The 21,881-nt window shown below is 31.6% G+C and overlaps 3 protein-coding genes across 11 annotated transcripts; 2 read left to right on the top strand and 1 right to left on the bottom strand.

The window, feature by feature from the left end:
- Positions 1-56: 56 nt before the first annotated feature.
- LOC100882241 (uncharacterized) lies at positions 57-9,801 on the top strand. Of its 2 annotated transcripts, XM_012298448.2 has the most exons (6): positions 57-196; positions 834-885; positions 6,202-6,260; positions 6,327-6,664; positions 6,793-7,101; positions 7,535-9,801. In XM_012298448.2, exons 1-6 carry the CDS (start codon positions 127-129, stop codon positions 7,541-7,543), a joined length of 837 nt encoding a protein of 278 aa, XP_012153838.1. In that variant the 5' UTR covers positions 57-126; the 3' UTR covers positions 7,544-9,801. The 2 variants fall into 2 exon arrangements, with proteins under 2 accessions (XP_012153838.1, XP_076388815.1); XM_076532700.1 differs by lacking the exons at positions 57-196; positions 834-885 and adding an exon at positions 935-4,592.
- On the bottom strand, positions 9,459-12,662 carry LOC100876677 (putative SERF-like protein). 6 transcript variants are annotated; one of them, XR_013038417.1, is made up of 5 exons: positions 11,543-11,700; positions 10,970-11,081; positions 10,785-10,852; positions 10,019-10,128; positions 9,459-9,914 (listed from the first exon to the last, which is right to left on the bottom strand). XR_013038417.1 is itself a non-coding variant. In XM_076532701.1 (4 exons), exons 1-3 carry the CDS (start codon positions 11,547-11,549, stop codon positions 10,786-10,788), a joined length of 186 nt encoding a protein of 61 aa, XP_076388816.1. In that variant the 5' UTR covers positions 11,550-11,700; the 3' UTR covers positions 9,459-9,914; position 10,785. The 6 variants fall into 6 exon arrangements, 3 of the variants coding, with proteins under 3 accessions (XP_076388816.1, XP_012153837.1, XP_003700265.1); XR_013038416.1 differs by lacking the exons at positions 9,459-9,914; positions 10,019-10,128 and adding exons at positions 12,351-12,452; positions 12,520-12,662 and having other exon boundaries at positions 10,748-10,852; positions 11,485-11,732; XR_013038418.1 differs by lacking the exons at positions 9,459-9,914; positions 10,019-10,128 and adding exons at positions 12,351-12,452; positions 12,516-12,654 and having other exon boundaries at positions 10,748-10,852; positions 11,485-11,732.
- Positions 12,663-13,207: 545 nt separating this feature from the next.
- On the top strand, positions 13,208-20,929 carry RasGAP1 (Ras GTPase activating protein 1). Of its 3 annotated transcripts, none has more exons than XM_012298468.2 (16): positions 13,208-13,331; positions 14,272-14,462; positions 15,272-15,392; positions 15,480-15,749; positions 15,825-15,981; positions 16,095-16,282; positions 16,353-16,688; positions 16,769-16,970; positions 17,047-17,265; positions 17,341-17,465; positions 17,537-17,668; positions 17,854-17,895; positions 17,964-18,070; positions 18,142-18,385; positions 18,450-18,791; positions 18,924-20,929. In XM_012298468.2, the coding sequence occupies exons 2-16, from the start codon at positions 14,408-14,410 to the stop codon at positions 19,387-19,389; spliced, it is 3,006 nt and encodes a 1,001-aa protein (XP_012153858.1). In that variant the 5' UTR covers positions 13,208-13,331; positions 14,272-14,407; the 3' UTR covers positions 19,390-20,929. The 3 variants fall into 3 exon arrangements, with proteins under 3 accessions (XP_012153858.1, XP_076388798.1, XP_003700314.1); XM_076532683.1 differs by lacking the exon at positions 13,208-13,331 and having other exon boundaries at positions 14,293-14,462; positions 18,924-19,139; positions 19,233-20,929; XM_003700266.3 differs by lacking the exons at positions 13,208-13,331; positions 17,854-17,895 and having other exon boundaries at positions 14,295-14,462.
- The last annotated feature ends 952 nt before the right edge of the window (positions 20,930-21,881 follow it).

Genomic DNA, 21,881 nt, shown 5'->3' on the forward strand with positions numbered 1-21,881 from the left:
ATGGCGTATGGTGTTGAATGACTTGTGTAAAGAGTAACAAATCTTATGGTGGGGGAAGAACCAGGGGCATTGAACAAAGGTTGACTGCGTCGGTCGAGGAGCCGGCGCCGCATTCACGATTCAAACATGGCAGCGGCTACCAGCGTTGTCGTGCTCGACAGGGGCAACAATACCACCTGCACGATTAATTTACACGGTATGTGTGTGCGCGCGTGCAGATTTCTACGAACGAACCAGATCTGCGAGTTGGCGGCTTAAGTTCTTTTCAAAATCTCCTTGGAACAATCTGCGAATACACTTATACACTGATGTGATCTTTTTGCACGAAACAGATTTTTATCTCGACACGTTATGTTCCACATCATCGGTTACGGTTAAAAAAAAACAACTAGTCAACAGAGAGTGGTAAAAGGAATTGAACTAATTATAAAAAACGTAACGTGCAACCGCTCCCAGATCTGGGCGACGTTTCTTTATTTTGTTTCGAGAAGACCGAAGTGCGTGCGCGCCTTAACTAAAGCCTAACCTCCAGTTTTTTGTGCGGTTCTCATACGTAAATCAAAGGATTGTAACTCGTCCTTACGTTTTCAGTTCGAGGACGTCGCAATGTGTTATCTGCGATATATTTTCTCGTGTGCATTGTATGTTACGTTCATCAGTATTATATAATATTTTGATCGAATATTACGTTGTTTATTTGTTTACGTACTCGCGGCAGCGTCGTTGTAAACACGCCGGAAGTTGTTTTTTTTTCGAGTGCGAATGTCATGCGTGCGCGGCGGCACAAATTTGGTGTGAACTCAGATTTTGATTAAAAATTTTCCATTTTCCAGGAGCCACCGTGGTATCCTGGCGAGTAAATAATCAGGAACAACTATTTGTTAGGTAAGTTCACATTTTTTACAAATATCGTTTATTGTTTATCTTAATTTAAATAATATATGTTTTCCCAAAGCCATTGGAGTATTCGTACGTTATTTTATTATTAATTATTGTTACCGGCTTTCAAAAATATACATTCTTTTTACAAACAGTAAACAATGCATGACATCCATATATTCTAACGAATCGACTACAAATTTAGTTTAATTTCGATAATATTACGGTATCCGGTGAATCGTATGAAGTTAAGGCAGTTGACAAAAATTGATTGCAAAATTATATTCAAACTATTTTATTCGTAATTGATGCATCAAGAACGAATAATTGTTAATTCTAACAGTATTCGAATTACTAACACATTCTGTTCTTTGGTGATCTAATTTATCTCGATGTCAACGTGGGTTATCTAGTGGTCCCATAACAGAAGTTTCATAAGTTTATTGAACTATGGCATCAACGATATTTTCTTACTATATTTTACAGTAAATTTAATTTGTCTACATTCGTCGTTCATATTTATCTCCATGTCAATTACAGAATATCATTTACGAAATGATCGTGAGGCCGCAGAAAATATAATTTTTGATGGAAAGTTTTTTTCTCCTTCTCGTTTCTATCTCTCCGAAATAAGTGTTAGAACATATATAAAGTAATGATTAATTTGAAGAATCAAAAATTTGTCATATTTTTCATCGAAAGCTGTGCCTCAAATGAAGTCGCTTGCAGTGAATTTTTCATGAACTACAATTTAAAAAACAATAAATTTACAGTGTATGTTAAATGAAACTCGCAAACAATTCAATTTCCTGTTAAAAATAACGAGCAGTATATAATTGCTACAGTCATAAGAAGCGTGAGGCCGAAGGTGCGTTAAAACAATTCGTTGAAATGAAATCCGAACAATTAGGATCCTTTCCTTCATAATCCTTAAATTATAAAGTAAGGTCCATCAGAAACCAGTAATTTTTTTAACAATTACACTTCTCATTATTTTTCTAATTTATCTATAAATATTTTATAGTCTGTGACCTCATCGTACTTTTCTACGTAACGAAATGACCAGCATACGCGACTGCATTGTTTTAATTAATGAATCTTAGTATTTATACGAATGAAATATAGATTAACAGTAAGACGTAAGAATATAAGGCATAAACGTACACCTGCTGTAAAAGAACCGCGTAAAAGCACGCGGTGCCTGTGACGTTCGTTTTAAAAGCGGTAGTCCGAGAGCAGACGATGAAAAAACTGACGAAGCGAAGGCAAGGGCGCTCTGGACCAGTACATACCTTTTACACGAGGTTCAGGGTCCCTCGCCAGTTGCCAGTCATCCGTTCTTTCGACTGTAAAGCCGCTGTCGGGACCACCTGTTTCTCTTTCTTCGATTCTTCATTTCAAATATATTGCCTTCTTCTCAAAATTAACACATTTAACGCCGCAAGAAAATCAACATGTGTCATGTGATACTTTGAGGCCTGAATCATTCAACGTATAAATACTTCATTTTTCAAGTTAAGCTCCCAACTGCCTGCCTCACACTAGCAGTAATAATACCTAGTTTTAATAATACACTTTGAGGCTTTCGTTATGCAAAATTCATATACTTAATTTTCAAATTTAAGATCTTAATTTATTGCCTCACATTAGTAGCCTAATGGAAATAATGTCCAGTTGTAATAAGACACTTTGAGGCTTCCATTATGTAAAATACATATACTTAATTTTCAAATTTAAACTCTCAATTTATTGCCTCACGTTAGTAGTATAATAACAATATTATCTGACTTATTTTTGATTGACTGCTACAATGCACCATAAAATATTTTGAAGCTTTAATTATTCAGAATACAAGTACCTAATTTTCAAATTTGAGTTTGTAGTTTTCTGCCTCATATTATTGCTATAAAAGCAATACTAACTATTTTTTTTGTTAATTGTTACAGTAAATTATATATGTTGTAAGTAACTTTGTGGCACGAATTAAAGATACATACAGTTAATTTCCAAATTTAAGTTTTTAACCTTCTCGGTATTAATAGTATAATAATATTATTTTAATAAAAATTTGTAATTAAAATTATTTTACTATGTTAAGTTTGAGTTACAATAGTGCATTGATTATAAACGAGCGCCGTGGTAATAAACGTTCCAAAGAACAAGAGAAATCTGAAAAATGAGTATACATGGAAGAAAGTGAAACCATAATGAAAATATCTGTGACAATGACGGTCTGTGTTAGGTATGACGAATAGTGGCAAGCATTGCTTGTAATTTACTTCAATTTCCGTGGAAAAGACTTGTCGGTATGTCCGCTTTGATATGGATCTCTTTATACACACTTGACCGTTTAAGCGCTGATTTATGAATTAATTCAATTCTGTCCTGAAGTTCATGTTCTTTTTTCTGCAGTTATACAGTTGAAATATTCAAGAATAAACTGTACTTTTTATGCTTATAATTATCTGAAAATAATTATATTCCCAGTTTGATGTTTCGAATAAGATAGTAAGAGCACCGTCGTTAACCATTGCGAATAACCCTTGGATTCTTTATCGTTCGCAGAAATTTCGTATGAGCATGAGTTTATATAAAAATTACATAATAATGTGATTGTCGCAATGAAGTGTGCTACCATTTAGAAACATAATGGAATTCCGGAAGTTGTTCTTTTGGGTGCAGCTATCTAGGGTTACTCGATCAGCTGATCATCCAGTTATGGCATCCTAAGCCTCAGGCCCAAGATTTAAAGGGGCTTAAACTAAATACCCTACTCTATATTTCGACGCGTCCAAGAAATTTATTACATCTCTACGAATATAAATGGAAATTTACGACATCTTCAAGGTTCCATAATATTATATGACGTACTGAAAATATGTTTGATTAAAGTTTTTTTACTCGTCCCATCTTATGGCTACGCAGGGGACATATGAATATTAAAACTGCAATGATACGTGCTTCATGGTGTTATGTAGACAGAAAAGGATGCCAGGGAACCTTCAGAACAGAATCCAGTTGAATGGGAATCTTGTAGAATGTCGGCAAAAACCGCAGACTCTGGGATCATTAGTCTACGGTCGAGCTTATAACCCATCGTGGTATTATACCGGGTGGAATTTAACTCCAGCAAATGATCTCAATTTCAAAATCACTTTACAAATGTTAGATTCATATCGAACAACGACGAAAATTACAGTTTTAAATCAAAGAAATTCTCTTCTTAGGACCTCTGTGGGTTCTCTCGTGACTCTTGCTAGGTTCTGCTTAGGTTCTCCCGGTCTCTCTCAGTCTCTCCCTACCTCTACTCGTCTCTCCCTACTTCTCCGTATCTCTCCCTACCTCTCCGTGTCTCTCTAAACCTGCCTACTCAAAATAATCAGAAGATTCAATACAATTTTCTTGCAAGAAATATCTTCCTTCGTCAGCAGCTGTTGTCAGGACCCAGAGTTACCGCACGACCATACCGAAGCACTTCTAAAGTGCAAAAGTGGGAATGGCTACTGGTATCCTGAGTGTAAACGCGTCTAACCTAGTATAAATAGGTTTGTTTCTTGCTAGCCTTATTTAAACAAAGTTTCTCCGAGCCAGGAAACAAGCGCAGGGATGGCAAGTGGTCCAGCAGGGAGGGAGCATTGTCAATCCTTACAGTCTCTCCTGCCGCTAGTGCTCTGCTGTTGCTGTTGTTGCCAGTTCTCCACCATTGAAACCGGGTAAACACAAAAACTATTAGCTTCGTCAGAACTACGAGCAAGTACCTTCTAACGGGTGTCCTCGTTGCAATCACAAGAGATCCTTGAACGTCTGTTTCTTAAATTCAAACGAACTCATCAAATTTAACTGCAAATACCACCACGTATATCCACATTTTCTAACTTCAGTATAAAGCAAAAACTCTCGGTTGCACCGAAGTTTGAAGCGGTGAACTTCAGTACGTACACCGGGTGCTTCCCTTTTATATCCTTCAGTATGTAAAACCGAAATTGCTTGTCGTTTGTGTCACAAAGATCCTCACGTCCAGTAAAGAAGAAAAGAGTACCAACTGCAATTCCGATGAAAAATGTGCGAAAGAGTGAAATATCTGTTTGATTAATCTTATCCGATAAGAAGGGTTGCAAAACAGAGTGTAAAGATATTCCTGAAACAAAATACGTTTGACTGTAATGTCTTTGCTTAATTTTGAATTGTTTTTAAGGACTCGCATATGTTATTGTTTATTACCTTGATGCACAATGGCAACTGCCTCAAAACGAAGAAGTTATTTTGTGGAGAGAACAGCAGCCGTTGAACCGGGTTGAGAATCGGTTTACGAGCAACACAGCAGTAGCAACGGGGGATAACAGCAGCCAGAAATGACGAGGAGAGAGGTTGGAAACTATGATGCCTGCAAAAAGCATGGCAGACAACGCCGATCGTTTTTGCTTGGCGTCAGCCGCGTTCCTACCGCCGCGTCGTACTTCGTGCTGGTATATCCTCCACCTCCTCCTGTACCACCTCCCTTCGCCTTCTCTCTCTTTCGTTTCCACCCTTCCTCACCCTCTGTTGCCTAACTCGACCTTCCGTTCACTTCTCCCTTTACCTCCGTTCTCTCTCTGTATCACCCGAACCCTTCCTTCTTTGTCTTTCTCTTACTGTATTCCATTTGCTTGAAGAGACCGTGCAAACGGATGGGATTACCACCACCTTCTACGATTTATGCATCCAGGAAAATAGATTACATTGTTCAGTTGGAAAATACATTGGTGTACGGTAAAATGCGTTTGTGGGTTTTTAGGGTGAAGGTCCTAGGCTCGATTTCCGGTTTCGCAATCTTTATTTCTCGTTAGTTTCTATAAATATGCAAAATAATCCATTAGGGTGCTAATGACTATTACAAATCTAATATTAATTACAATATTCCATATTAAAAACTGCATCTCTCCATGAGGCAGTACCTGAGTCGGTTTCAAATGCCATAATCCTTATTTTTCAATTTTCTCAAATATTAAATATTACAATAATTTAAAGTACGAATATAAAAATATAGTAATAATTAAACTATACAGTATTAAGGGGGGCATCACCCTGTCTAACAGTTTAGTAAAATTATTACTGAAGTATTACACGTTTTAACTTGAAATAGCTTAGGTCACAGTTGACTGGCTGTACCAATGCACTGTTAAGAAAGCAGATTACATTGGCAGGTGGATGAGGTTATTTATACTCGACCTTAGTACTAGAGGTCATAGACTCTTGAGTCCAGTCGCCATTTTCTTGTTTTTCTTTGCTTTGAAACATTACATAATATTCCTTCTCTGATTCATTCATGTTTTTCTGTTTCAGTAAACAGGCTGTCTTTGATGGGAAAAAAGCTATCAGAGGAGGCATTCCATTTGTTTTCCGTAAGTATATAAAAATCATGATATTAAGTTTTAAATAATTGTCAATCATGAAATCCATCATTTCAGCGCAATTTGGAGCATGGACGTTTGGACCGCCTCACGGGTTCGCCAGAATTGTACGCTGGAATGTGGAGAAGTCACCTGAGCGGTTGCCAAGTGGCGACGTTGAAGCAATATTTTCCATCATGGACAGTGAATTCACTCGATCGATGTGGAATTATCCTTTCAAATTGACATACAGGCTAATTCTTCGGGAAAAGGAATTACATTTCAACATCGGTATATACAATCCCAGTAAAGACCATACATTTAGTTTCAATTTGTTGCTGCACACCTACTTCAAGGTACCGGACGTTAGACGATGCCAGATTACAGGCCTTCACGGATGCACGTTTATCGACAAGGTACAATTTGTTGTCGCCTACGTTCTGCTATTTAATGTATTTTAATTTGTTCGAATGGCTTTTAATCGTCATATGTATGTTTCGTTTTATAAATGAAATTCAGTAAATGAGGTCTTCTTTGTCTGTAGACAAGGGACAATCAAATCTTTCAAGAGGGTCGCGACGTGGTGACCGTGTGCGAATGGACAGATAGAATTTATCAAAATACACAACCGGAACACATAATTACTAACGTTGTGTCCGGTAGGAAAATGCGAGTACAAAAATATAATTTTCCTGACACGGTGGTATGGAACCCCTGGCAAGAAAAGGCTCGTGATATACCTGATTTCGGTGATGACGAGTTTCCAAACATGATTTGTGTGGAAAGCGGACACGTTAGTAGTCCAGTCATATTACTACCAGGGACAGCCTTTGAGGCCAGTCAAATCTTACAGGTAGTTACTTTTTCATTATGGAACTATTGGAACCGTTTAAAATTTTCTTTTGGGGTAGAAACATAACCTAATGTATTAAAAGCTGTAATTATAATATAAACTTTTCTTGGTTAAGAGTAAGTGTAAAGAGAAACCTGAGAAAACCTACGAAGAACATAAGAATATTTTAACCAGAGTAATGAAGTCTTTTTAGTGAACATGGAAGAAACCTACAGGAGATCCTAAATGGAGTGGTAAATCTTCTACCCAATGAACACTATAAAATAGTGAAACACCTTTCCTACACTACACTTCCTCTTAACCAAAGAAACGTTAAATTGTGATCATATTACAATTTACAAAATAAATAAAATATGTTAAACAGGATTGAGAAGAATATCTTACAAAGCTGATTGATCATTACAGTTTACAAAGTAATGTTCATTTGTTTTAGGTAATGTGAGTAGAGGGTGGATCAACGTCACATACAACAGCCGTAAATAATGGAAATTCGCTGCTTCCAATCTCCTCCACGTCAGGTACTGTCTGGCCAACTAACGCCGGGTGGCTGTATATGCCACCACCTCCACCACAACCACCATCGTCACCGCTACCGCCGCCACCACCGCCACCACCACCGTCACCGACACCGGCACCTTCATCATCACCACCGCCACCACCACCTCCACCACCACCATCACTATCGCTATCACTGCCACTATCACTACCACCACCATCTTCAACATATCCGTCGCATTTGCACGCGCACTGTATCGCTCAAACTTGCACTATATGTTCTCTTAATCTTTAAAACGGTATCTTGAAAATCGAATGGAAAGGAGACGCTTATTCAGTACTTGATCGTTTCCATTATTTTGATTATTTTGATATTAGTAATATTGCTACTAATTGCACGAATAGTGGTTGATTGTTTATAGTGATCACATGTGAACAAATAAGGTTGAACAAAAACAGAAAATTGATGAAAATGCAAGTATTATATTAACTAGAACGAATGTTAAATGAATTTGATATTGTTGTTCTCATTATTTCATTATATTATTGTGCAACAAAATTAAATGTAAAGAAACTGCATCTTATAGTATATCAAGATATAACAAATCATGAACTAAAACAGTTTTGATTGGATTGGAGAACTTGAACATTGTTTTTAAATTAGTAATACATAATATTACTTGAGAAATAAGTTTATTGATTTTGATTTAAGATAAGCATAATTTTTATTTATTTATAAATTAGTTTTTGAAATTTCTTCAATTTCCTTTGAAGTATCTAAACATTTATTAGATTTCTTTAATTGCAGTGTAATCAAGTTTTAATATTTAATATTTTAAAGGTAAAGATTCAAATTTTCGATGAAATAATATCCTTTACATCTTAGAGCTCTAAATAAATTATTATATGCATATGCATTTTAGACAATTTATATTTTGATATTACAGTTTTGTCAATTTTAAAGCATTTTATAAATTTACAAAATTTGAAAGATACAATAATTACCGTTTCTTTAAATAAGCTGCAATTTCTTTTCTTTGTTATTGCACAAAGAGGTAATTTTAATTGTCTTGCATTATACTGTGTTATTAATAATTTTAAATTTTATTGTCTCATATAGCGTGCAATTACAGAAATACTTCTATAAGTATTTCCAAAATATAAATAATAAATGTTATTGAATTACATTAAGCACTTAAAACAGTATGGTTATGGTGCTAATGTTACAAGTAGAAAGCCATAATGATATATAGTAATTTTAATAGTTAAGTTTAATTAGCTTTCCTTATTATTGTCTTATCAATTTTAGTAGAAAGAAATTTCTGCAAATTCTTAAATATGTGAAGTACATACAGTCTTACAACAGTATATCATTGAAACAGGTGCAACAAATATTTATACCATACAATACAAAGTATTAGTATAAAAATGTGTATACTAAACATTTGTAAAGATACTGTGTTAGTGCTGTATTCATTGACTTTATAGTAACAAAATCGACTGTAGAAAATATTCACATTTTTCTGTCCAGTCGTTGACATTCAAATTATTGTACATGTTACAATAGTATAAAAAGATCGAAGTATAAAAATTATATTATAGTATAAAAAGAATATCTTGATAGTTTGAAACACACTACACATTTTTTTATGCACGTCACTTGTATACATAAATTAAAAACAAAATAATTTATGATACGTGTGATTTACCTACTATTTACTGCACTTTTATTTTAAGCAATAAAATAAACTGTTTTAATATTTTCATATATACAGATTAAATACATACGTGCATTTACATACGATTCTGTAAACGAATGAGATTTTTATATTTATATTACATTTCTCGAACTTAACGAGGTCTACATCAACTGTTAGAAATTCCTACACATTAATTAAATTATTATGCTCTACTCGTTAAACTATCCAACATTTATCATAAATCAATAACATGTTTAGGAAACTCGATTAAAAATTGTAATTCTAATAGTAATCTCTGTATCGTATTGCTGAGATATTCTTGTATAGGTATAATCAATATGATAGGTTTTTTAATCAAGGTTTATATGAGCAAACAATTACTCATTATTTAGTACAATATAAAACAAGAAATTGTTCAATGAAGCATCTTAGATAAAAAATTGGATATGAATGTATCTTTTTGTATATCTGAATAATACACATTCCTGTTGTGTTTGATTATTTATACTTTTCCTTTTTCTGTAGGTGTATACATGTAAACATATTTCATAGTACTCAAACACCACTTGGAAGTAAGTTCAAATCCAAATTTGATTTTTTACCAACTTTAATAAATCCCTGTAATTTATAATTCATGAAAGATTGTTTTGTGCAATATAAAACAAGTCAAATTACTCTTAATAATAAAGAACCTACTTTATTTTTTTTTCAAGGATACGTACCATGCTTATACATTACACAATGCATCACTCTTTTTTCCTATGTTGATATTACGGCATTGTTTTCCCATAAATGATATATACATCACAGAATTGTATACTTTTATCTTAAACTTGATATAATTGTTTACAACTTACTCCAATGTTCACATTTCATAACAAAGTCATATAATAAAATTGTACTCTTTGGGAAAGTGCAATAAAGTATGAAAAATAATTATAACCTTCTTGATTTTAATAAATACCTCCATACTGATATTCAAAGTTTAAGAAACATAAAATATAAATAAGTTATCTAAAATAATTTATTATAAGAATGACAAAAATATGTATCTTCTTGACATATTATGCTTTATTAGAGTTACTTACACAACATATTAAATAACTGAAAACTTGAATTTACAAATTAAAAATTATTACTACAGATACTTTTGTATTTAATTTATTAATATCCTTATATCTAGGTAAACCAGTCAAGTGTATATATTCTTTAATCATTAGGATATTAGGTAACAATATTTTTATACACTGACTATATACTTTTTTACGAGTAGCATGTAAATAACACGATTATCATAAATAAGGTTGTAATATATACTGTAGCACAGTCTGCAGATATTTTCTAGGATCAAGTGCACTATGAATTTTTTATGCATTCCCAGTAAGCATAACTTTGATGTTTTGTAACCAGGAATTTCAAAAACATATTTAAAACTTTATTCATAAATTCAGTCAAAACATTTGTCTTATGGAAGGAATTATCTTGTACCTTATTTTACTTTTCCTTGCTGTTCTTGTTGTTTCTTAAGTTGTTTTTCCCTCATGCGTTCTGCGTCTCTGAAATAATAAAAGTTCTAAAGTCTACATTAAATTTTTATTAAATCGTTTCACTATAAGACATTAGAAGAATATCTCTAAACTTCAAATTCACTATATGGCATTATTAACTATTACCGTGCTTTTCGCTGTTCCAAAGACAGACCTCTATTGCTTTCTTGTTCGGCCGCTGCTTTTTTTATAGTTTTTTTCATATTTTTGGCTCGTGCTAATTCACGTTGGTTTCCTCCTACATAACATAAATAAGAACTATTTGTATAAGTAAATTATACAAGAAAATAAAATCATTTTGTAAATTTTTCAGAAGTAGGATACTTCCTGTCCACTAATTCTAAATAATGTAATACAATTTCAATAAGACTTATAAAGCATGATACCTCCACAAAAAATGACAAAAATACCAAACAAAATATAAGGTAATATAGTTAAGTCCTAATAGACTAAATAAAGTAAATAAACCTAAAGAAGCAAACGTTCTGAATGCAGAAATATAAGTATGCAATTACTCTTCTAAAATTAATGGAAATATGATTTTATCATAAACAAGAGTAAATAATCAGACGCTGTATTTTCGACCTTAGTTACTGACAAATGGCAGACATGAAATATACATTGTTCCGTGTTTTCTTCACCTTTTTGTAACTCCTCTAAATATCACACAATCAAAGAATATATTATTAAATAACTTACGGGTCATTCTTTCAGTTCTTGATCTCCGATAAGCAAGTACTTAAGAATTTAACCCCAAAGAAATGGTATGAAGAATCGTGTTCACGTGCCTCCTCTCTATACGATTGCTGACTAATTCTCAAACCAAAATAAATCTTGTGTCGTCTGGCTTGATGAAACCGCTGACAGTGCCATCTGTACAAAGGCGACCCTGTTGAACAATTTTTTAAAATGAGTGTACAGTCGCGTGCACTTCCGTTAGTTAAAAGGAAGTGTAGAGGAAGAAGTGTCCCACCACCTGCCTCGTTTGCCCATATTCTTTATGTGCGAATGCGAAGGCAGGAGATTCTAGGTTAGGCTCTCCCTAGTTTCTCCTAAGACCGAAGGCCAGCGGTGGGGTACACTTACCCTTTCTGTGGGTGGGGCCCCCTTCTGGAGTGTTTTAACAGAACGAGCAAGAGCAAGAGCATTCGTTCGTGCTCGTTTACTTTGAAATAAAATCGACCATAATGTAAACTGAATTTCGTCGAATTGAATCGCAAGGAATTGAATAATGTTGAATCAAATTGTATTGAATTTAGTCGTATGGAATTTAATGTCACATCGAATCGTGTTGAATCTTATTAAACTACATAGCGTCAAATTAAAATGAATCAAACTGAATCGTGTCAAGTTAAAATACACTGAATTTAGTTAGGATGAAGTAAAATGCGTCAAAATTGAATCGCGTCAAATTGTTTCATCAAACAAGCGACGAAAGAATGTTCGTTTAGACTGATAACTAAAGTGGGAGAAAGAACAAGCATTCGCTTGCTCGGTCTAAACGTACCTTAACGTATTTACGTCCCCACCACATGCTCTCAATTCGCGCCAGGAGAGCAAACAAATCTTCGCGGGAAACATTCCAATTTAAGTAAAATGTGGTACGTTGCTTTAACACCAAAAAAGACATGTTAACATTTAGTCACATTTAAGACGACGTTAATCAGCATACCAACACCATGGAAATGAAGATAAACTGGGCACTTAGCGTAAAGGACCCTCTCCATAGACAGCACTGTTTAAAACGTTCGCTAAAAGTTCTCTATAATCATCCCTCCTCAACTTTTCAAACGAAACCAGTCAACAAAGTAATTCTATTGTGCAATTATACACAATAGAAATTAATTATGTCCAATACTAAAGCTTATTAAATATATTATACATCTTCAGGTAACACGTCCACGACAAGTTCAGAAGTAGGTTGGTTGCTGTGTGCCACAACATTAAAACGTTGAGGATTTCACACGCGATACCGCGTGGACAGACATTTGCCCATGACGATCAAGTGCATAATGTCGAGTGAGCGGTTTAAGTAGAACATCTCACAGGGAATTTAGATCACATGACATTCAGTAGAAAATAGATTGTCTTGTCTGATTATCTGACGGTAAAATCGCTATTATAAACGTAAGTTTCTCGATTGTCGCGAACTTTTTTGAAATTATTATATGCGGTTAAATTTTTGTTTAATATGTTAAATACAATGTTACATCGAATTGAAATAATTAGAAAAATGTAAATAACTTTATATGAAAACGTTTCTACGTCTGATAAAAAGTTTCAAATTTTTCATGAAAGAAAAAGTAAAGATAGAAGAAAAGAGTAAAAATAAAGGAAGGAAGATAAAAGGGGGGAAAGTAACGTGGTTAGTCGAGCTCTACAAAGAGAGGAGTAAAGAGGAAAGCAGAGGAGAGGAAGCGAGCCATTGCGCCATCAGGAAGTGGCTCACTACTTACACGAGTGTAGTTAACCGAGTACCGACATAGAGGTTTGTTCTCATTCCGCGACAAGCAAATTTAACGCATTGAGATAAAGGCAGAATATATATACAGGGTGTATAATAGAACTATTAAGCAGAAACAAAATATTTCAATAATTATAAATCCGCGAACTAACTGTTTTTGAAATACTTAACTTTTTCTTGAGTTAAACTTTTTTTTATATTACATGTATTACAAAATATTAATATAATCATTATCAATAATTTACAGATGGCATTGCAAAAAGTTGTTTACACCTTCAAGCATTGTATGCATACTCACACAGACTCATTTTAAGTCAATACTTATGTTATCAAAATAGTAAAACAAACGACTATTTTACTATTCTACTGTTCATTTTCACCATTTTGCTATTTTATTATTTATTTCTTTTGTACTACTTTACTATTGTGCTATTTTGATAGTCTACTGTTCTGTTATGTTATTATTTTATTATCTTATGATTTTACTATTTTATCATTTTGCTACTTTAAGTGTTTTACTATTCCATATTTTCATTGTACTATTTTACTATGCAACTATATTATTATTTTACTACTATATTAGTATTTCATTATCCTACAATTTACGATATTACTCTCAGTACTAAAAGCCCGACATAAATTTAGTTGAGATTTAAATGATAATCTACTCTACCTATCCAGTAATATTCTGAATGGGTACCGGTTATGCTCGTTTCTTATCAAAAAACAAACATGTATTAGTTACGTTTTAATTGATGTAGTAAATACACATATTATATCGCATTTGTTTTTCAATAGACATATAGTACGTGACCGTTATCTATTTTGTAGTCTTTTACTGCTTTAATAGCAAGTAATTTTTGTTAATATATACATTAATAAATATAAAAAGGAATTATTGAACATTGTCTAACCTTACTTCCGTTTTATAGAGACTAATTAAAAATAGAATGTTTTTTTGCAGATTTATCTTTTGCAAATTGTTCAAAAATGGGCGCATATGTGACGAAATACGGCCCTGCTTAGAATCCATTCACAGAATGAATGAACCGCCTCTTCGTTCTGTTCATGTAGTCACTCAGTAGTGTCATGGAGGTAACATGGCCGAAGAGACGCGCCTAGTTCGCGTTGAAGAAAGATTAAAGATTAAAATCGGTACGAATAATCGTTAGAAACATCATTCAAGGGCACCGTAAAACTTGGACATATTGCATGATGTGCCAGAATCATAAGAACATTGTAATTTCAAGAAGTCGTACACGCGTGCTACTATCCGTTTGGGATGTCATCTAATTCGACTCACACGATTATTATTAAGTTTATTACCTAAATGTGAAGACATTCGTTTATAATTTACTTCGTAATCTCGTCTAATCAATTGATAGTTCTCTCCTGTGATTATATTATAGTAATTCTTCTGAATTCGAGTAATTTTTAACGCGTACGCGTACATTCTCGACTCCCACGCATCGTTGTCCCCACACGAAATATATACTCAACATTAAATGGAATTAACTGTATTCATTAAAATATCAATATATAATTATTATTTGATAAAAAATAATGATATGGATATTCACGATTAGTAATTATAATTTTCTTTGTGTTTATTATTTTAAGAGCAAATATATTGTTAAGAATTGTTTTACTCATACTATATCAATATTAATATTATGACAGTAGAAATTGAGTAACCATGAACTAATTAAACATTGTTCTTTGCAACTTTTATTCATTGATACATAAAAATTTTGCTACACATAAATGGCATTCATTTTAGCAGATTAAAATATCAAAAGTATTAGTAAAGTATTGTTAATACTTTTTCAATAGTTAATTTTAATGATTTTTGATATTAAGATATTAAATTAATATGTATTCTTACATGTTAGTTATATGTTGTTACCATTCAGTTTTATGTTATATATTTTATTGAAAATATAAGAATGATTAATTATATTTAGGTGAAGTAAAAAATCTACAAGGTAGAAGTCATGGATCTCCCGGTGCAAGAGATGTGTATTGTACATTGTCTCTCGATCAAGAAGAAATATTTAGAACAGCAACAATGGAAAGAACTCTCAGGTAAACGTCATTGACATAAAATTTGGTATACTTTGTTCAACTTTTTGTTTGTTTTAAATAGTATTTATAAATATTTATTTAATACAGCCCATTTTTTGGAGAAGAATTTCAATTTGAAGTACCTAGGAAATTTCGTTATCTTGGCATTTATGTTTATGATCGGGATAGGCATTTAAAGCAAGATAAAATTTTGGGCAAAGTGGCAATAAAGAGGGAAGATTTAGCAAAATATCATAATAAGGAGCATTGGTTTCCTTTGGGACCGGTTGATGCTGATTCCGAAGTACAAGGTAAAGCACACCTGGAACTTGCTCTACAACCTCAAAGTGGACATGTTCAGTCTAAACTTACAGTAAGGTAAATCATTTTGTCAAACATTTGTTAAATTTATAATACCTCTGTTGGATAAAATATAATAAATTATGTTTATAGGGTTATAGAATGTAATGACTTAACTCTTAAAAATGGTGGCTGTGATCCATTCGCAACTGTGACAGTCATTTATAGTAATGGTAAACAAATATTAAAGCGCACAAAAATAAAAAAAAAAACAGTATCTCCATATTTTAATGAAACATTCACCTTTGAGGTAAAAATGAAATAAATTATTTATGTTACATTTAATATAATGCAATATTTCATGGTAAGATATTTTATAAATGCTTTATTACATGATGCATAACCTTATATATACTTTTAAAGCCAGAAATAACAGAATCCAAAGAGAAGGATATTTCTCAATGCCCCCTAGAACATGGAGAAGTGGGTGAAGTAGTTGTAGGTTTATGGCATGCATCCCCTGGTATGGGAGAACAACCAGCTTTTCTTGGTGAAGTTAGGATTACTTTAAGAGGCCTACAAAAACAACCAACCAATGCAACAACTGCATGGTATTTATAATATAATATCTGTTTATAAGAACATTTTTTAGTTACTAATATTTATTTCCATTATTAACAGGTACTTTCTTCAGCCTAGAGCAACAAAACATCGTCCAAGTAAAATTTCCAACAGTTCTACTCCAGCTGGTGTATTACCAGATTTAGGATCATTGCGATTAAAAATTCATTATACTGCTGATCATGTTTTTCCATCAGCAATGTATGATAAACTTAGAAATTTGTTATTACAAAGTGTTAATGTTCATCCAATAACTTCTTCTGCTGTGTATATTTTGGGAGAAATTGTAGCAAGTAAAATGGAAGCTGCACAACCATTAGTTAGAGTGTTAGTACATTATGGACAGTTGGTTTCTGTAATGAAAGCTTTAGCTAGTCATGAAATTTCTAAATTAACGTAAGTAAATGAATTACATGTAGTTGGTGTCAATATCAATTAATGTATTGATTAATGTTAATTTACCATCTTTATCAAAGGGATCCAACAACAATATTTCGCGGTAACACTTTAGTAAGTAAAATGATGGATGAAGGCATGAGATTAGCAGGTCTACATTATTTACATAGTACACTGAGACCAGCTATGGAACAAGTTTTCCTAGAAAAGAAACCGTGTGAAATAGATCCAACAAGAGTAAAGGATGCAAACACGATTCAAACTAATTTAGCAAATCTAAAGGTATGTAACATACAAATAAAATATTTTTTGCAATTTTACTATTATGGGAATGATACATGGCTATATAATTAAATAGGAATATGTGGAAAGAGTGTTTACTGCTATTACAACATCGGGTGTGCGATGTCCACCTTTAATGTGTGAAATGTTCTGGTGCTTAAGAGAACTTGCAGCAACACATTTTCCAAAAAACAAAGAAGTAAGATATTCAGTTATTAGTGGATTTATTTTTCTACGATTTTTTGCTCCTGCAATATTGGGTCCAAGACTGTTTGACATTACTACTGAGCAAATTGTAAGAAACCAGTCATAAAGAAATACAATACTATCAATACATTATTAAAAATTAATTGATATGTTTTTATTATAGGATTCTCAGACTAATAGAACGTTAACATTAATTTCAAAAACAATTCAGAGTCTAGGAAACTTAGTAAGTTGTAGAGGCGGCGCAGGCAGTGTTTGTAAAGAAGAATATATGGAATGTGTATATAGGTAGAAATTATTTAAAAGCTATTTTATAAATAAGTAAGCTTCATGTATTATATTCTGAATCAATATTGTAGGGAATTTTATACGGAAAGGCATATTCAAGCAGTAAAACAATTTCTGGAACTGATTTCAACTAGTAGCAATAGTGGTATTATAAAACAACGACCAAATACTCAGCAAGAACAGCCAATTATCCTAAAAGAGGGGTATGTACATTATGCTAATTCACTTTAGTTTTATGCTTTCATTTTTGCTTTGCTTTTTTCTAATAAGCATTAACTATTTAAATATAATTAACTAATATATTATCATGCTATTTTATTCATCAATTACTAACTCCAACAAGATAAGCTTACATAATTCTATTGCTAATAGAAAACGTTTCTAACAGAACATATTTCCTCTTCATGCACACTTCTGATTGTAATAAGAGGTTTGTAGTCATATTATAGTGACACAAAACTTTTGATATAAATTTGTAGCTGTGGTATTTAATTACAGAGTAATGATAAAAAGAGCACAAGGTAGAAAACGATTTGGACGTAAAAATTTCAAGCAGCGGTACTTTAGGCTCACTACGCAAAATCTTACTTATTCCAAGTCAAAAGGTAAATAAAAGGTATAATCAAAAATATATTATATTAATATATAACTTAAACAATATTTAAATATTTCGCAGGTAAAGAACCTTTATGTAAAATTCCACTTGAAGACATTTTAGCTGTGGAGAGACTTCAAGAAGATTCTTTCAAAATGAAAAATATGTTTCAAATTATTCAGTCACAACGAGCATTATATGTTCAAGCCAGTAACTGCGTAGAAGAAAAAGAATGGATTGATATTCTGACAAAAATTTGTCATACAAACAGTAATCGTTTAGAAAAATACCATCCAAGTGCATATATCAATGGCCATTGGCTTTGGTACGTTATGCAATATTATTTTATAATAATATCTCATTCAGTCATTAATAAGTATTAATTATAGTTGCAAAGCAGTGGCCGAAGTAGCACCAGGATGTAGTGAAGTGTCGCCAGCTGTAGAAGCTGGTTTACGTATGGTTCTAGATCCAGCTAGAGATTTGCAACGAATTCATTCATTGATATTCACAAATATGCCAAGACTTGAAACGCTAATGAGTGCATGTGAGTGTCAAGCTGTTTATGGAGCTAACGATATGTGTATGATACCGGGTGGTGGATCTCCTATAGAAGATGTGCCTTCATGTTTTAAAACTTTAACTGCGTTAAGAGAAGCTGCATATGCTTTGCAGCATGAACATAGAGCCTATTTTAGAAGACTTGCACGTGACACTAAGTATGGAAGCAAGTAAGTTTATTGTATCAGATTAATTTTGTATGCAACAGTTAATAATAGAATTTGTGTATTGTTATAATTACATTAAATTGTTTCTAAAATCATTAGATTATTTTTGTTCTTAAAATTATATAATCGTTTTAGGCAAGCTCCAATTGGGGACGATAACTACCTTCACTTAGCTGCAAGAGCTGGTTTTGAAAATCAGTTAACAAAACGCGTGTATGAAACAGACAGTTTAAATCAACATTATGTAGAATCCGATCATTGTTACGATAGCGGATTTTCTAGAAAAATAGAAGATCAGCAGTACGATGAAACATTTATAAAATGTTTAGATTCTGAATCAATACATCGTAGGTATGAAAATGAAACTACTTTTCTAAGGCGGTATGAAAACAGTACCGATGCTATTAAGAGTATCCAAAATGATCTCAAACAATTTGATTATAGTTTACATAATACATTAAGGACAGATAAGTCAGAAAAAAATGCAAATTTAGAAAACAATAGAAGATTGGATTGCTCCAGTTTATTAACGACAGAAGGAATTAATATGTCTGATACATTGTCGAGAAAATTAGCAGCTATAAGTATACCAAAATATTAATTCTTTGAATAATCATATCATACAATTCTATTTAATTAAAAGTTATAAAGATCTGTTCCAATGAAATCTTCTAAGAAATTTTCTTTGTATGCTTCTGGCTTCTTTATAGTTTGTCTAATTATGTGCATTCACTAGTACCTCACGTTGTTAATAATACGAAAAAGTTGTTCACATCAAAACGTACTTTTTTATAAGGAGAAATATTATGACTGACTAAAATTTGTTACATGATTATTCTTTTCAAGTAGAGTATTATGTATTTACTGTTTCTGTTTCATCATGCAGAACTAATTACTTAACAGTAGAACCTTTTTTATATTTAGTAATATAAAAAAATATCTGAGAAACAAATTATTTAATTCAAAGAGATTATAATTTACATTTTATTTTAGGTCAAACTTTTTGAAATTTTAATATCGTTAGAATCTAAAAAAAAATGGTACAATATCTTTTTATTACTACAGTATTCTTGGTGATAAGAAAACTCGAATGTGTCAAAAGTTTAAATCATTTTGTAATGTTTTGTTATTGTAAAATAGTAATTTAATGTAAATACGTCATATTGTTTAGTGTAAAAACATGCTTATACGATTGGGAAAAATATGAAAATCCCATGCTAATAAGGGAATTTATAGATCTTAATGTTTTATTTAGTTAGTTAAGTGTATTAAAAATGTCTCGCATTATAGTAACAGAAACAAACTGAAGGAAATTTAGTTTGAATGTTACTGATATACAATATTTCCTCTCTGAGTGGTAAATTTATTGTTATTGTGCTACTTAGAGAATAATGCTGTACACTGTAACAAATTTATGTGTAATTTTATAACAACAACTTTAAAAAGTTCGTTGAATTTTAAAATATATACATTGTTGAATTTATTTTTTCATCGACTATAAGTAATACAGTAGTAATAAAAACATATCATCCAATTTATTATTATAAAAATAAAACGTTTAATTTAATAATTAAATAACTGTACAAATGTAAAATATTACTAGTTAAAAATAGTTGTTTAACATATCTTTTAAGATATTTTTCTATTAAAAAAAATTAATGACATTACAAAACGGTTTACTGTTATATGTCAAAAAAAATACATATTTGCTATATAAGCAACTCCTTTTTTTAATAGCTCTCAACATTAAAATTATGCTTAAATCAAATATATTGTATATTTCTGTTTTGTATTATTGACTCTCTTTTAGCAAGGAATCTTTTTTATTTATATGCAGATATCAAATTAATTCAAAGCTTTATTACTAATAGAATTATAAATTCGACAATTACTTAGAAATTTATTATTGTACTGCACAGAATGGGCATTTTGTCATTATACAAAATTTTATTTATTTATTTAAGTTTTATTTAGAAAAGTTGAAAACATATGCGCACATGGCTTACATATAGTAGCAGATTGAGCAAATTTGTAATCAATAAACTGTCTATGATCTCATTATTAGAGAAATGAAATTGTCTAACAGTTGCTAAGGTATTCACAGTGTCCCTGTATAATTAATTATACATATTTTTACCAAATTTATAATGTTCTTTATTTAGTATTATGCTTTTAACAGTTAATAGTGCTTATAATAATATTTCTCATTTCTAGACACTTGTAAAAAATAACCAAAAAGCACATTATATGTCTATAAATAGTATTTGAATGTAGAAAAATGAACTAGTTATAATGATTTTTATACAATCAAAGTAAATAATATATTTCAAAAATAAAATGATATTTAATATACACATAATAACATTGATAATGATTTTCAAATTCGTACCTCAACACAACTTTTCAAGGAGCAATAAGTAAAAAAATATAAACTATACTTAATTATTAATTTTCAGTTTTTAATGTTTGAGGTGTTTTAAATTTGCTTATTATATTACTTGCTTTGCAAATCAAAGATATAATCTTGTGCTGCATTTATTTTTAAATAAAATATTCCTATTTTAAATCAACTTGTACATAGAAACACATATCATTAATCTTAAATACACATGTAAAATTATTTTTGAAATGTCAATGTACATTGTATATAGAAATCATTATATAGCTATAAATTATTTATTTAAATGTAAGTTGCACATAATACTTAAAACATTTAACAAAGTTAAAAGGATTAAAGAACGATAACACGTTTAAATGTGTTAGATCGCATGGATATATTAGTTCTATAATATACGAAGAAAGTTATAGTAAACATGATTTTACTAACCCAAATAAGACTGCTTTTTTAGTTGATTTATATTTAAAATTTAAATTTCATTCATTTTGGTAACTGTTGCAAATGCATAACTAATTCAAGAAACATGTATGTTAATCCTCATCTACTAATATGAGAATACAACATTCAATTGGCATTTAATATCAAACTGTCTTTCAGAAACAACATTTATATTATCTGTTAACAGACATGAATTTCATAACAATTGCTCACTATTTATTAAAAGATATTTGTATGAAAGAACAACAAAAATATTC

This window comes from Megachile rotundata, chromosome 6 (assembly GCF_050947335.1).
Source record: "Megachile rotundata isolate GNS110a chromosome 6, iyMegRotu1, whole genome shotgun sequence".
Classification (NCBI taxonomy): Eukaryota; Metazoa; Arthropoda; class Insecta; order Hymenoptera; family Megachilidae; genus Megachile; species Megachile rotundata.